The following is a 12,500-nucleotide window of genomic DNA, read 5'->3' on the forward strand; positions in this document are numbered from 1 at the left end:
TAGAGCACCTTGACCCCTCACGCCTCGAATGATGCCATCACCTGCATCGAAACCTACCACCCCTGGCATTCCCACGCCTAAGTCCTACGCGTGCTCCTATGCAGCACAACCTTTACATTGTCCTTACCTCCGCCTTCACAGACAAAAAGCGATGGATCCTCCTCTTCTCCTATTTCTGATGCCTTCATTTTGCCTTAATTGGGTCTGTAAACTTGCACGACAACAAATAAATTAAATAAGCAACAGCATTAGCAACAATGGATTATGCGTAATGCTGGAACGGCGTCACCACCTTGTACAAATGTGCCATCAGACCACCGGACGAGCACAGCGTACCACTTACGTGGTTGCAGCCATGGATAACGAAGTATGCTTCATTGATATTATTCATGCAAAGTATATTTATTCACAAAATTAAATTAAAGAAGGAAGGGACGAACTAATGACAACTGCATACACATGAACCAAAGCACAACGTCTTGACCACCATGGCAAAACGTGCTCAACAAGTAGAGAGAAGACAATAATGATCCCCACTGCTGACTTAGAAGAGAAATGTTCGGAAAAAAAACAAAAAAAAAGAGTAGCATGTCCGCTGCAAAGCAAAGCGTGTTCTTGTTGCATTTGCTGCAGCTCTCCGTAGCAACAACTCCTACAACTGGGGCTGATGATGGTCGAGTCAGTCAACCTGCCATTAAGAGATACAGGCATAAGTTTGTAAGCAGTGCAAGCTAGTAAGTCTTGCTCTCTCAACTGTCTGTTCTATGCTTTGTTCTGTTTGTGTACATATATATGTATATATTATATAATATATAAATAGTATATAATATATAAAAGATTAATAGATAGAATGTATATAATATGTAGATATATTCGGTTGTGCATATTCATAAAGAAAGGAAAAGAAATTTTGTCTTTGGGGCTTTTTATTGTTTTGCACGCAGTTTGTTGTTGTTGGGTTGGTACTGCTGCATGCAGCAGCAAAACCCCAAACTGTTGCTGCATGCATTAGGGCGGATAGTCTCCTAGACTAGAAATGCTGCATGCATGCTGCTGCTGCAGCATCAGCATCAGCAGCATCAACTGCATGCATGCAGCAGCTGCGGCATCAGCAGCATCAACTGCATGCGTGCAGCAGCTGCAGCAGCAGCAGCATCAGCTGCGTGCATGCATGCAGCAGCGGCTTAACCCCACCAACTTGGTGCGCTACATACATGTGTTCATGCATGCATGCAGCAGCAACTGCAGCTGCAGCATGCATGCATGCATTCATGCATGCATGCATGCCTCAGAAAGTGCTTTGCCTCCTGAGGCGTGATGGAGGAGAAGAGAGTTGCTCTAAGAGTTCTTTTGAATGTCTTGCTAATGCCCTGCAAATAAACCCTAATCCCTAAACCCTAAACCCTAATAACCCTAAACCCTAGTAAACCCTACAGCAGGCGTATAAAGCAAACTAAGGAGAGGAGTGAGGGATTAATAAGGTTTTATAACACCTTGTAACCTAACGTCTTTCCTCTAGGATTTAGGGTTTAGGGTTTAGGGTTTACAGGCGGAGGGAGTTGGTGGATGCGCGGATACAGCCGGGATGATCGTTGCTTTTGCGGTGTGTTGCTTGAACAATAACCTGCAACAAACCCTACAAATAAATAAACTAGATAATAGCTAGCTGGCTAGACTAGTTAGCTAGCTAGCTAGCAAGTAATGTTCAACTCGATATCGTGCCAACTATTCATGCATGTAAGAATCTTTTTAACTCTAGGGATTAGGGTTTAGGGTTTAGGGTTTATAGGTACCTTAAGAGTGTCTCCATCTACTGTCTCCTCTCTTAGAGAGACGGATGGCGGCATTTGCCTTAGCCACTCCCCTGGCCTTCGCCAGCAATAATCTTCTAGTAGCTCCTGCAACTCCTGAGCAGCAGCAGCAGCAAGAGCAGTCGCAGCAGCACAGCAAGCAGCAGCAGCAGGAGAATCCACAGGAGCAGCAAGAGGATTTAGAAGGACTTATCAGAAGGGTTTAGGGTTTAGGAAAGGATTTATAAAGGGTTTATTACGGTTTACAAGGGCTTAGGGGTTAGGGTTTACCTTAAGGGTTTGAGGGTTTGCATGCTCTTTTCTTATAAAGAATTCAACATAAACCCTTGCATGCGGTGGTCTTCTGCTGTCATTAGATATTGCCTTATGTCTTAATAATCTTATTGGGACCTCCATCTGCAGCAACAGCACCAGCAACAGCAGCAACAGCAACAACAACAGCAGCAGCAATAGTATCAACAGTATGGCATTATATTATTTTATTTAATTAGTTACAGTTTAATTATATTAATAAGTAACTTATTTTATTTATTTATTTATGTATTTATTTATTTATTTATTTATTTATTAATATAATTAAATTGTAACTAATTAAATAAAATAATATAATGCCATACTAAGTTACCTCTGTGCCATCATCAGATAATTCAAAAACACAACAATGAAGACTTTGTCCAACACATCTTGCCTTATGGAGGACAAAAGTTGCTGCTGCTCCTGCTGCTCTTTCTGCTGCTGCTGCTGCTGCTGCTGCAGCAGCAGATATGCCTGCTGCAGACATTCCTGAGAAGGGTGCAGCACTAGCTGCAGCAGCAGCAGCTGCTGCAGCAGGTGATAGAGAACTACCACCATATACAGCACCCTTTCCCCCACTACTACCACCACCACTAGCAGCAGCAGCAGCAGCTGCTGCTGCAGCAGCAGCAGCAGCAGAACTATCATAAGTAATAGGTAATGGATCTTTTAAGGAAATTATATCCCCAACATCAAAGGGATGAACAAAACCAATAAAATATACTTCGCTAATTAATTCCTTTAATCTTCCTCCTTAATACAAATGAATACATAATAACAGCAACAGCACCAACACCAGCAGCAGCAGCAATGCATTAGGTACTAAAATATGCAACATATTCAGCAGGAACAAGAACGGGAGCAGCAGCAGAAGTAGCAGTAGCAGCAGCGCAGGGAAAAAAAAGCAGCAGCAGCAGCAGCAATGTATTCACACCAACAGCAAAAGCAGCAACAGCAGCAGCAACAGCAGCAGGAAGATTTACCTGTAACAGCAAGAGAAAGAAGCAATAATGCAGCAATTGCTGCTGCTGCCCATTGAAGAAAAGGTATTTTAGATAAAATAAAAGATAAAGAAAAAGTTATTGGCAAACAAATCGCCAATAATAGACGATTTGCTTTGCTTATTATCGCCTCATGTAACTATAACACATATACATAAACCCTAAACCCTAAACCCTTGCAAACCCTAAACCCTACACCCTAAACCCTAACCATACCCCTAAACGCTAGACCATAAACGACTTGCTTTGCTTATTGTTGCCTCATGTAACTATACACACTAACAAACCCTAAACGCTAAACCCTAAACCCTAAACCCTAACCTTAATAAACGATTTGCTTTGCTTGTTATCGGCACATGCAACTGTCACACATATATGTAAACCCTAAACCCTAAACCCTAGCACACCCTAAACCCTCACAAACTCTAAACCCTAAACCCTATTCCCAAAACCATAACAAACCCTAAACCATATCAAATCCTAAACCGTAGCAAAACATAAACCCTAGCCAACTGTAGACTCTAACAAACCATAAACGCTAAATCCTTTCAAACACTAAACCATAAACCCTAAACCCTAAATTTACCCTGGCTGCATGTCTTAGTTTGAGTTGTTTTCTGTAGACATCCATCAATCCGCAAACAAATTCCCCTCGAGTTATACACTCAGGATCTGCAGCAGCAACAGCAGCAGCAGCAGCAGCAACACATAGACATACAAACCCTACTTATCTAGCTAGCTAGATAGCTAGCTAGCTAGCTGCCTACCTAGCTAGCTATCTAGTGTAACTAGGCAACACCCGAGCTGGCTGCAGCAGCAATTAGACCACGAGCAGCGCAGCAGTAGCAGCAGCACATATTATACATATAGGCACATGCAGCAGCAGCAGCAGCAGCAGGTTGCTGTCTGACTGGCTCTGTCGAAAGATTGAAAGAAGAGGACGGCATCATCATGCCGAAGAAAGTAGAGAAAATGATCAATAGTCAAGACTCCTCGCTGCAGCAGCACCTGCTGCTGCTGCTGCTGCTGCAGTTGCTGCTGCAGCAGCACGTCTCCTGAGAGCGTGCTGCAGTCTCTATTGATGCTGCTGTAGCCATCGCACTGCCAAGGGGGAGAAGCAACTGTTAAGCGCCTGGGGGGCCCCGCACTCTGCAGACACAGCAGCAGCAACGGCAGCAGCGGCAAATACAAGGATGCGGCAGCAGCAACAGAAGCAGCAATGGCAACAAAAGCTGTAGCAGCAACAGATGCAGCGGCAGCAACAGCAGCAGCAGCAGAGTGTCTGCTGCCGTACACATTGGAGGGCTTCTGAAACAAATCTTCTTCTGTCCCTTCTGCTATTATATTGCTGCTCATCTGTGCTGCAGTCTGCTGCTGTTGCTGGTGCTGGTGTTGCTGCGCTTGTTGCAGGTGGGGGTAGACGGAAATCTTCTATTGAATCGGTACCAGCTCCGCATGCGCAGTCTCGTTCTGCAGGCTGATCCCAGTTGCTGCTGCTGCTGCTGTAGTAGTTGTTGCTGCTGCCGTAGTTGTTGCTGCTGATGTGCTTGCTGCTGCTGCAACCACTGCGGTGTCTGCGTCTCCTTTGTCTTGGCCTAGAGGAGACAGCAGCAAAATGAGGTCTTGTTGCAGCAAAGAGACTGCTGCTCGAGCTCTGCTGCACATCTGAGGCCCCTCCATGCAACACCTGCTGCTGGTGCTGGGGCTGGTGCTGTTGGTGCTGCTGCTGCTGCTGCTGCGGGTGCTGCTGCCCTGAGGACGCCAGCTCTGCTGCTCTAGATCCAAACTCTTCTTCTTCTTGCTGCCTCCCCACACCTATAAAAGAGTTGCTCTGCTGCAGTACCCCTTCTGTTGTCTGCTGTTCGGATGCCCCACTAACAACGTCCTCAGGGACACCACCAGACCAACCCCTAGGAGGGGTACCCTGGGGGACCCCAGAGGGGCCCCCATGGAGGGTACTACCCCCCTGGGAGGTAACCCCATGGGAGCTTCTCTGCGGGCCTCCTGTTGTCCCCAAGGGGGCCCCTGAGGAGAAAACCTGGGAAATCCCCAAGGACCCTTGGGGTCCCCCAAGCGACTCTAGGGAGCCCCCCATAGAGCCTTGTTGGGGGGCCCCAAAAGACCCAATGGGGCCACCTGACGAAGATTGGGAGGGGCCCCCAAACGATCCTGGGAGGGCAGCTAAGGAGCCTTGTTGGGGGCCCCCAAGAGAGCCTGAGGGGCCCCCAAAAGATCCTGGGGGCTCCCCTAGAGATCCCATGGGACCCCCCCCCAAAGATCCCATTTGGGGGCCCCCTAACGAGGTGTGGGGCCCCCGTGAAGATCCTTGGGTGTCCCGAAACGATTGAAGGGAGTTAGGGGGCCCCTGGGCCCCTGAATGTTTAGGGGTCCCCCCCGAGGGTACAGCAGGGAGACCAGCATGCTCAAGTTGCTCAGGGTTAAAGGTAAAGAGACGCGAGCTGCTGGTGCTGCTGCTGCTGTGGTTTGGCGTGTCTTTGCTGCTGTTGCTGCGGCGCCACAGAGATGCCCCTTGTCCCTGTCCTGGTGCAGCTAGTGCATGCGATCCGTAGTCTACTGCACCCCCAGCAGCAGCAGCAGCAGAAGCAGCAGCAGATGGGGGGCTGTTGCTCTGGTTATTGTTTGTATACTCTCTTGCTTCTGTTCCTGCCTCGATGTCTGCTGCTGCTGTCTGCAGCAGCGCAGCAGCAGTAGGGAGGGCAAAGTAGTTAGAGCTGCCACTCTGTGTGCTGCTGTGCAGCAGCAAGGAGCTTCCACCCCTCCTCTGTAGTTGCTGCAGCTGTTGCTGTTGTTGCTGCTGCTCCTGTTGCTGCTGTTCCTGCAGCTGAGCACTTTGCAGCCGCAGTTGCTGCTGCTGCCGCTGCAGCTCCTGCAGCAGCTGCGCTTCAGGCAGAAAAGACGAGACAGATGCCTCTAAGCACTGCAGCACCTGTGAGCCTGCTTGATTGTCAGTAACAGCAAACTGATGCTGCTGCTGCTGCTGCTGTATGTGCTGCTGTAAATGCTGCTGCAGTTCTTGCTGCCTCAGCATCTGCTGCTGTTGGAGCTGTTGCTGTCGGCTTTGCTGCACGAGTTGAATTTGCATTTGCTGCTCTTGCAACTGCTGCCGCATCTGCTGCTGCTGCTGCTGTTGTTGCTGCTGCTGGATATACGGAATGTCTACAAGGGAGCTGCTGGGCTCTAGACGCCACTGTTGTGTGTCTGTTCTGTCGCTGTCTGCTGCTGCTGCTGTTGCTGTTGCAGCAGCAACTGTAGTGGGTAGATCTGCTTCTGATGCTCTAGGTGCAGCAGAAGCAGCAGAGAACTGTGGGGTTGGTGGAGGTAGCAGCAGCTCTGCTGGGGATCGATCCTCTGCTGCTGCTGCTGTGTCTCTTTGCTGCGATTCCCAGGACAGCTGTTCTGTATGAGGAGGATAGACCCTGCTGCTGCTGCTGCTGTTGCTGCTGCCATTAATATTATTATTGTTATTGTTGCTGTTTATGTTGTTGCTGCTCCTGTTGCTGCGGAAGTGCTGCACATCAGTACGCCATCCTCCTCCAACCCCACCAGCAGCAAATTGCTGCATTGTCTCCTCTGTTGCTGCATCTGCTGCAGCAAACTGGTGCAGCGAGCTGCTGCGTCTGCCTTCTAATGTTAGCTGTGGGTCTCCTTTAGGAGATAATCCCCATGCTGCTGCTGCTGCTGCTGCTGTTCTAGGGGACCCCCCTCTCTCGCTAGTTGGCCTTCCTGCTGTTGCTGCTGTTGGTGCTGCTGCAGTTAGTGCTGGTGATACCGCGGTCACTGAAGAAGTATCTCTAGCTAGTACATTATGTCCCGATGCTGACGGCAGCAGCACAACATGTTCCTGCTGTTGCTGCTGTTGCTGTTGTTGTAGCTGCTGCTGTTGTTGAGGATCTCGATCCCATCTATCCTGCCGTGGACCTGTTGTTGTAGGATCCCCCGATCCCGATCCCGATCCGGATCCCGATCCCTGTAGCATAGTATGGAAATCAAGGAGTTCTTGAAAAAGTTGAGCACCATGCAGCAGCACATCAGCAGCAGAGTGCAGTTGCTGTGTCTCTCCTTTAACAACAATTTGTGCTTTTGCTGCTAGTAGGAAATGTAGCATTTGAAGTGCCTTATGGGGTGGGACAGAAGCAAATCCCCAATTATTGCTGCTGCTACTGCTGCTGCTACTGCTGCTGCTGCTGTTGTTGCCACTTGATGTAAACACTACCATACTTGGGGCTGTTGAATCATCATGCGGCCTATCATGTACAGTTGGATACTCTGCTGCTGCTGCTGCACGATTATGAGGCCTGCCGCTCCTGGTGGTGGTGGTGCTGCTGCTACGGAAACCCTCAACTTGCGCTGCTCTTGGAGGGGGCCCACGCAACGAAGGGGGGCCTCTATATAACCGGGGAGACCCTACAGAAGAATAGAAAGAAGCATGCCTTTGCTCAGGCCGCAGCAGGCGCTGCCCCTGCTGCTGCTGTTGCTGCTGCTGCTCGATTTGGTTCTCTTGTTGCTGCTGCTGCGTGGGGGAAGACGCATGCGGTGGTTTACTGAGGGGCATGAATGCCGGGGAGCTGCTGCAGCTGCTGCAGCTGCTGCGTCTGTACGTGGCACAGCTACTGCTACTGCTGCAGCAACAGCTACTGCTGCTTCTGCTGCTGCTGCGTCTTCTGTGACCTTGACATGGGTACGGAATGCTACTAGAAGAGGCAGTAGAAGAGTCAGGAGGAGGGGCAAAGGGGACAGTTAAAGAAAGAGCTGCTGCCATATCAGCCCGCCTCCTGCTGCTGCTGCTGCTGCTCGTGCTGCTGCCGCTTCTGCTGCTGCTGCTGCTTTTGTTGCTTCTGTTGGCCGTAAGGAGGGATGCCTCGCTGCTGCTGCTTCGCACCTTTGCTGCTGCTGGCAGCGAAAATCCTCTCCACCGATTCTTGTGAGGGCAGCCTCCTCGTGTCCTTGATGGGTTGCACCGGCTGCTGCTGTTGCTGCTGCTGCGACTGCTACTATTGCTGCTGCTGCAGTTGCTGCTACTGCTGTTGCACCTGCAACGCTTCCTCCAGCAGTTCTTCCGGCTTGACGTGCTATCTCTGCTGCTCCTGCTGCTCTCGCTGCAGCAGCTGCTGACGAAGCTGCCATTACTGCTGCTGCGGCAGCAGCTCTCGATGCTCTCGCTGCAGCTGGTGCAGCTGCAACTGCTGCAGCAACTGCAACAGCTGCAGCTGCAGCAGCTGCAGCCGCTGCTGCTGCTTCTGCTGGTCCTGTCTAAAGAGGTAGAAGAGCACCCTGAGACAAGCTGCGATCCGTGCAGCCCCGTTAGCTGCCAGGTAGGAGGAGGTGGGGCTTGTGATACATTTGCTGCTAGGTGTTGTGGCTGTGGCTGTTGCTGTTGATGTTGCTGTTGCTGTTGCTGCTGGTATGTTTGCTCTATAGGAGGCAGCAGCGGGACAACAAAGGAAGTCCTCCTACGGTTCTGCTTCTCATTAAGACTTTGCTGCTGCTGCTTCCAGTGCTGCAGCAGCTTAGTGTGCAGCAGACTCTGAGGAGCAGCATTGCTGCCTTTAGTAACAGACTCGGGGACAGGGACTTGCAGCAGCAGCACTTGTTGCTGCTGCTGCTGTTGCGGTTGCTGCTGCTGCGTATTAACTGTAACTGCTGCTGGGTGCACGAGGAGCCTAGGGGATGGTTGTTGCAGTGCTGCAGCAGCAACAGGACTCACAGCAGCAGGACTCACAGCAGCAGGACTCAAAGCAGCAGGACTAACCGCAGCAGCAATAGCTGGTGCAGCAGCAACATTATCTGCTAATGCTAGAGGTATGAGTATTTGCTGCTGCTGCTGCTGCTGTGGTTCTACGTGCTGCTGCAGCGGGATGCTGGCGCTTCTTGCAGGTGGAGCAGAAACACCAAGGTTATCTGCTGCTGTTGCTCCATCTGCTGCAGCAGCAGAAGACTGTTTCTTTTGCTGTTCCTCCTCCTTCTCCTCGTCCTCCTGCTGCAGCAAATCAGCAGGAAAATCAAGAGAAAAAGCAGCAAAAGGAGGAGGAGGGAAGAGAGGTGCCTCTGGTTGTAATTTGTGTGCTGCTTTTTTTTCTTCTTTTATATCTATAGATTTATTTTTTTTATTTATTTTTTTTTCTTTTTTTATTAATAAATTTATTTCTCCAGATAATATATTTAATCTCCTAAAAGAACAAAGGCACAGGCATGCTGCTGCTGCCTCTACGCCACGAGCAGCAGCAAGACGTTGCCGCAGCAACCCTAGCAGCAAATGACGTAACATCACCTGCATGCAACACACAAAAAACCCTAAACAGTAAACCCTAAACCCTAAACCCTAATCACCCTATACAACACAGCTACATATACACAAGGAAAAAGGACAGATGGCCCTATATGCAACTCCCGAGGGTTTAGGGTTTACCATTTACTATTTAGACTTTAGACTTTACGGTTAGGGTTTAGGGTTTAGGGTTTAGGGTTTAGGGTTTGTGCGTGCCTCTGCTGCAAGTATAATAGCGAGTTGGAAGGAAAACCCTAGCCATGTAATTGCGATTTTTTCTGTTGTTTCTTCTTTTATTTCTTTTATTTTATTAAATTTAAATAAATAATTAAATAAGATAAAAGAAGATAAACTACCTAATAATAAACTAAGACCAGGATGAACTGCATGCGCATGCAAACAACCACACAAGAAAATAAGCAAATAATACAACATGCATGCATGCATCTGCATCTGCATGCAGATGCATGCATTGATGCATGCATGCATGTATGCATGCATGCATTGGCAGAAGCAAAATGGTGCAAAGGAAGGGGAGGGAGGAAGCTATTAGCGACGGTCAGCAGCAGCAGCAACAGCAGCAGCAACACTATCAGCAGCAGCAACAGCATCAACAGCAGCAGCAACAGCATCAACAGCAGCAGCAACAGCATCAACAGCAGCAGCAACAGCAGCAGCAAGGTGTGCACAAATATAATTTACGTGTATCTTCCCAAGGTTGTAGTTTGCTAATGATGGTTGGTGTTTTCTTTCTTTTTGCATGCAGCAGCAGCGCGAATATTTCTCCAATACCCCATGGCAGCAGCAGCAAACAGAAGCAGCAGCAGCAGAAGCAGCACCAACGCCAATGCTGCCAGCCAGAAGCAGCAGAAGCAAAGTCTGATCCTCCGCACACTAATACAAACGCTAAGAAACCAATAGATACTAGGAATGCCAATACCCTGCACACAATGCATGCGCAGCAGCAGCACCAGCAGCAGTAGTAGGAGTAGTAGTAGCAGCAGCAGCAGTAGCAGTAGCAGTAGTAGTAGCAGTAGTTACAGCAGCAGCAGCAGCAGCATCAGCAGTCACAAAATGCCAACACAGCAGCAAAACCAGCAAGGGACATAGCAGATATTACAGCAGCAGAAGGCGTAGCAGCAGCAGCAGCAGCATTTGCAGCAGCAGCAAGAGAAGCATCTGCTGCACCAGCAAACAACAGGTGCTGCTGCTCCAAGTGCAGCAGCAGCAACAGCAGCAGCAGCAGTAGCAGCAGCAGCAATATGTGCAGCAGATACCATAAAGCTCCCATGGTTCCCTTAATTATTTTGCTGAATAAATCAGTCCTGCTGCTGCCCTTTATTGCTGCTGCTGTGCTGCGGGGGACAAGACGCCGCTGCAGCAGCAGCAAATGTGCCTGGGGGTCGGGGATCGGTTTGCGGCAGTCACATAGCTCCTCTGCAGCAAACACAGCAGCAGCATCAGCAGCAGCAGCAGCAGCAGTAGCAGCACCAGATACAACAGCAGCAGTCGCATGTGCAGCAGCAATAGCGGCAAACACAGTAGGAGCAGCAAACACACACAGTAGCAGCAGCAGCAGCAACATCAGCAGCAAAAGCAACAGCAGCAGCAGCAGAAGCAGCAGGATGCTGACCATCATTGAGTGTCCATGCTATTTCTCCTGCTGTTGGGTCTTGCCCTTTCCTTTTCTCCATGCTGCTTGCTGCTGCAGCAACAGCAGCAGCAGATTCTTGCATGCGGACAATTGCTGCTGCATCTCTTGCAGCGCGTGAGCCTTCTCCCCCAGCAGCAGCAGCAGCTGCAGCAGCAGCAGCAGCAGCAGATTTAGATAAATGTAGAGAAGCAACAGCAGCACGAGCACCTGATAAAACAGAATCTGCTGCTGATAGAGCAGCAGCAGTTTGCTGTGCTATATAGTTGCGCTGCTCTTTTGCTGCTTGCTGCTGCTGCAGCAGACCTGCTTGCTGTACCTCTAGCTGCTGCTGCTGTAGTCTTGCTGCTGCCTCAAGCATCTCCCGTAGCTGCTGCTGCTGCTGCTCTTGCTGCTGCTGCAGCTGCTCTCGCTGCTGGGACATCAGCTGCTCCTGACGAGCAAGTTGCTGCTGCTGTATTTGTAAGGCAGCAGTACATTGCTGCTGCTGCAGTTGCTGCTGCTGCTGCGCTAGCTGCTGCTGCTCCGTCAGCTGCTGGGATATTGCGTACACCTGGTCAGCTATTGTATCAAGAGCAGCAGCAGCAGCAGGACCATCATGTCTGCTGCTGCGCTGCAACGACAGTTGCTGCTGCCCCTTAGGGGCACCAAAGGATACAGTACCCTCTGTAGGTCTAAGACTCCAAGTGGTTTGTTGCTGCTGCTGCAGCTGCTGCTGCTGCTGCAGCTGCCTGCTGATAGCCTGCTGCTGCTCTTCTGCTGCTGCTTGTATATACAGCTGCTGCGTAAGGGAGGAGGGTTCTTCAACTTGCTGCTGCAGCAGCTGCTGCTGCTGTTGCAGCAAATCCCCCCCATAACCTGACATGTCTCCTTCTGTTGGATATGCTGGCAGCAACAGTTGCTGCTGCTGCTCCTGAGCTTCCTGCTGCTGCAGCAAGGGAGACCCTAAGAGAGACGGTCGCTGCTGCCGCTGCAGCAGCCGCTGCTCTTGCTGCTGCTGCTGCTGCTGCCGCTGCAGCAGTGCCAACTCCATTCTACTCAACTCTTCCTCCCTTATCACCTGCCGCAGTCTTTCTTGCAGTTCCTGCGCGCGTGCACTCTGCTGCTGCTGCTGCTGCCTATAGTGCAGCGGGGATGGTGATCGACTGGCGGCTGCAGCACGCTGCTGCTGCTGCTGCTGCTGCTGCTGCAGCTGTCGTTGTTGTGCCCTTAACGTATGGTGAAGGAAAGGCCTTTGGTGTCGTTGGTGTAGGAATTGCTGCTGCTGCTGCTGCTGCTGCTGTTGCAGCAGCTGCTGATGCAGCTGCTGCACTTGGCTAGGCAGCAACTGATGCTGATTCTGTAAGAGAGTCCTCTCTATAAGATTGGGCCTAGAGGACCTCCTTGGGGGTCTCCCTATAGACTGCTTCAGCTGCTGCTGCTGCTGCTGCTGCTGCTGCTGCTGCTGTTGGTGCTGC

General features: G+C 50.3%; 4 protein-coding genes across 4 annotated transcripts in view; all 4 read right to left on the reverse strand.

Moving 5' to 3' along the window:
* Nucleotides 1–88: 88 nt before the first annotated feature.
* EMWEY_00013860 (hypothetical protein) lies at nucleotides 89–188 on the reverse strand (the record flags this gene model as incomplete). Its single annotated transcript, XM_013477214.1, has 1 exon — nucleotides 89–188. A coding segment is annotated over one exon (100 nt), but the record flags the coding sequence as incomplete, so codon positions are not given.
* A 1,100-nt stretch (nucleotides 189–1,288) lies between these two features.
* Nucleotides 1,289–1,847, reverse strand: EMWEY_00013870 (hypothetical protein; the record flags this gene model as incomplete). The annotated part of the gene is made up of 3 exons (XM_013477215.1): nucleotides 1,289–1,370; nucleotides 1,548–1,624; nucleotides 1,794–1,847. 3 exons carry the CDS (start codon nucleotides 1,845–1,847, stop codon nucleotides 1,289–1,291), a joined length of 213 nt encoding a protein of 70 aa, XP_013332669.1.
* Nucleotides 1,848–3,229: 1,382 nt separating this feature from the next.
* EMWEY_00013880 (hypothetical protein, conserved) lies at nucleotides 3,230–8,251 on the reverse strand (the record flags this gene model as incomplete). Its single annotated transcript, XM_013477216.1, has 6 exons — nucleotides 3,230–3,245; nucleotides 3,428–3,468; nucleotides 3,693–3,778; nucleotides 4,018–4,255; nucleotides 4,401–7,512; nucleotides 8,007–8,251. The coding sequence occupies 6 exons, from the start codon at nucleotides 8,249–8,251 to the stop codon at nucleotides 3,230–3,232; spliced, it is 3,738 nt and encodes a 1,245-aa protein (XP_013332670.1).
* Nucleotides 8,252–9,391: 1,140 nt separating this feature from the next.
* The window catches only part of EMWEY_00013890 (hypothetical protein), a gene marked incomplete at both ends in the record, with an annotated part of 4,896 nt that continues 1,787 nt past the window's right edge, over nucleotides 9,392–12,500 (reverse strand). Inside the window, 4 exons of the mRNA XM_013477217.1 lie at nucleotides 9,392–9,395; nucleotides 10,232–10,333; nucleotides 10,670–10,829; nucleotides 11,254–12,500. The exon at nucleotides 11,254–12,500 is cut by the window's right edge and continues 1,787 nt beyond it. Of these exons, the coding sequence (XP_013332671.1) occupies nucleotides 9,392–9,395; nucleotides 10,232–10,333; nucleotides 10,670–10,829; nucleotides 11,254–12,500 (1,513 nt within the window). The remainder of the gene's footprint in view (nucleotides 9,396–10,231; nucleotides 10,334–10,669; nucleotides 10,830–11,253) is intronic.

The sequence above is a fragment of the Eimeria maxima genome, genomic scaffold (genome assembly GCF_000499605.1).
Source record: "Eimeria maxima Weybridge genomic scaffold, Emw_scaff104, whole genome shotgun sequence".
NCBI lineage: Eukaryota > Apicomplexa > Conoidasida > Eucoccidiorida > Eimeriidae > Eimeria > Eimeria maxima.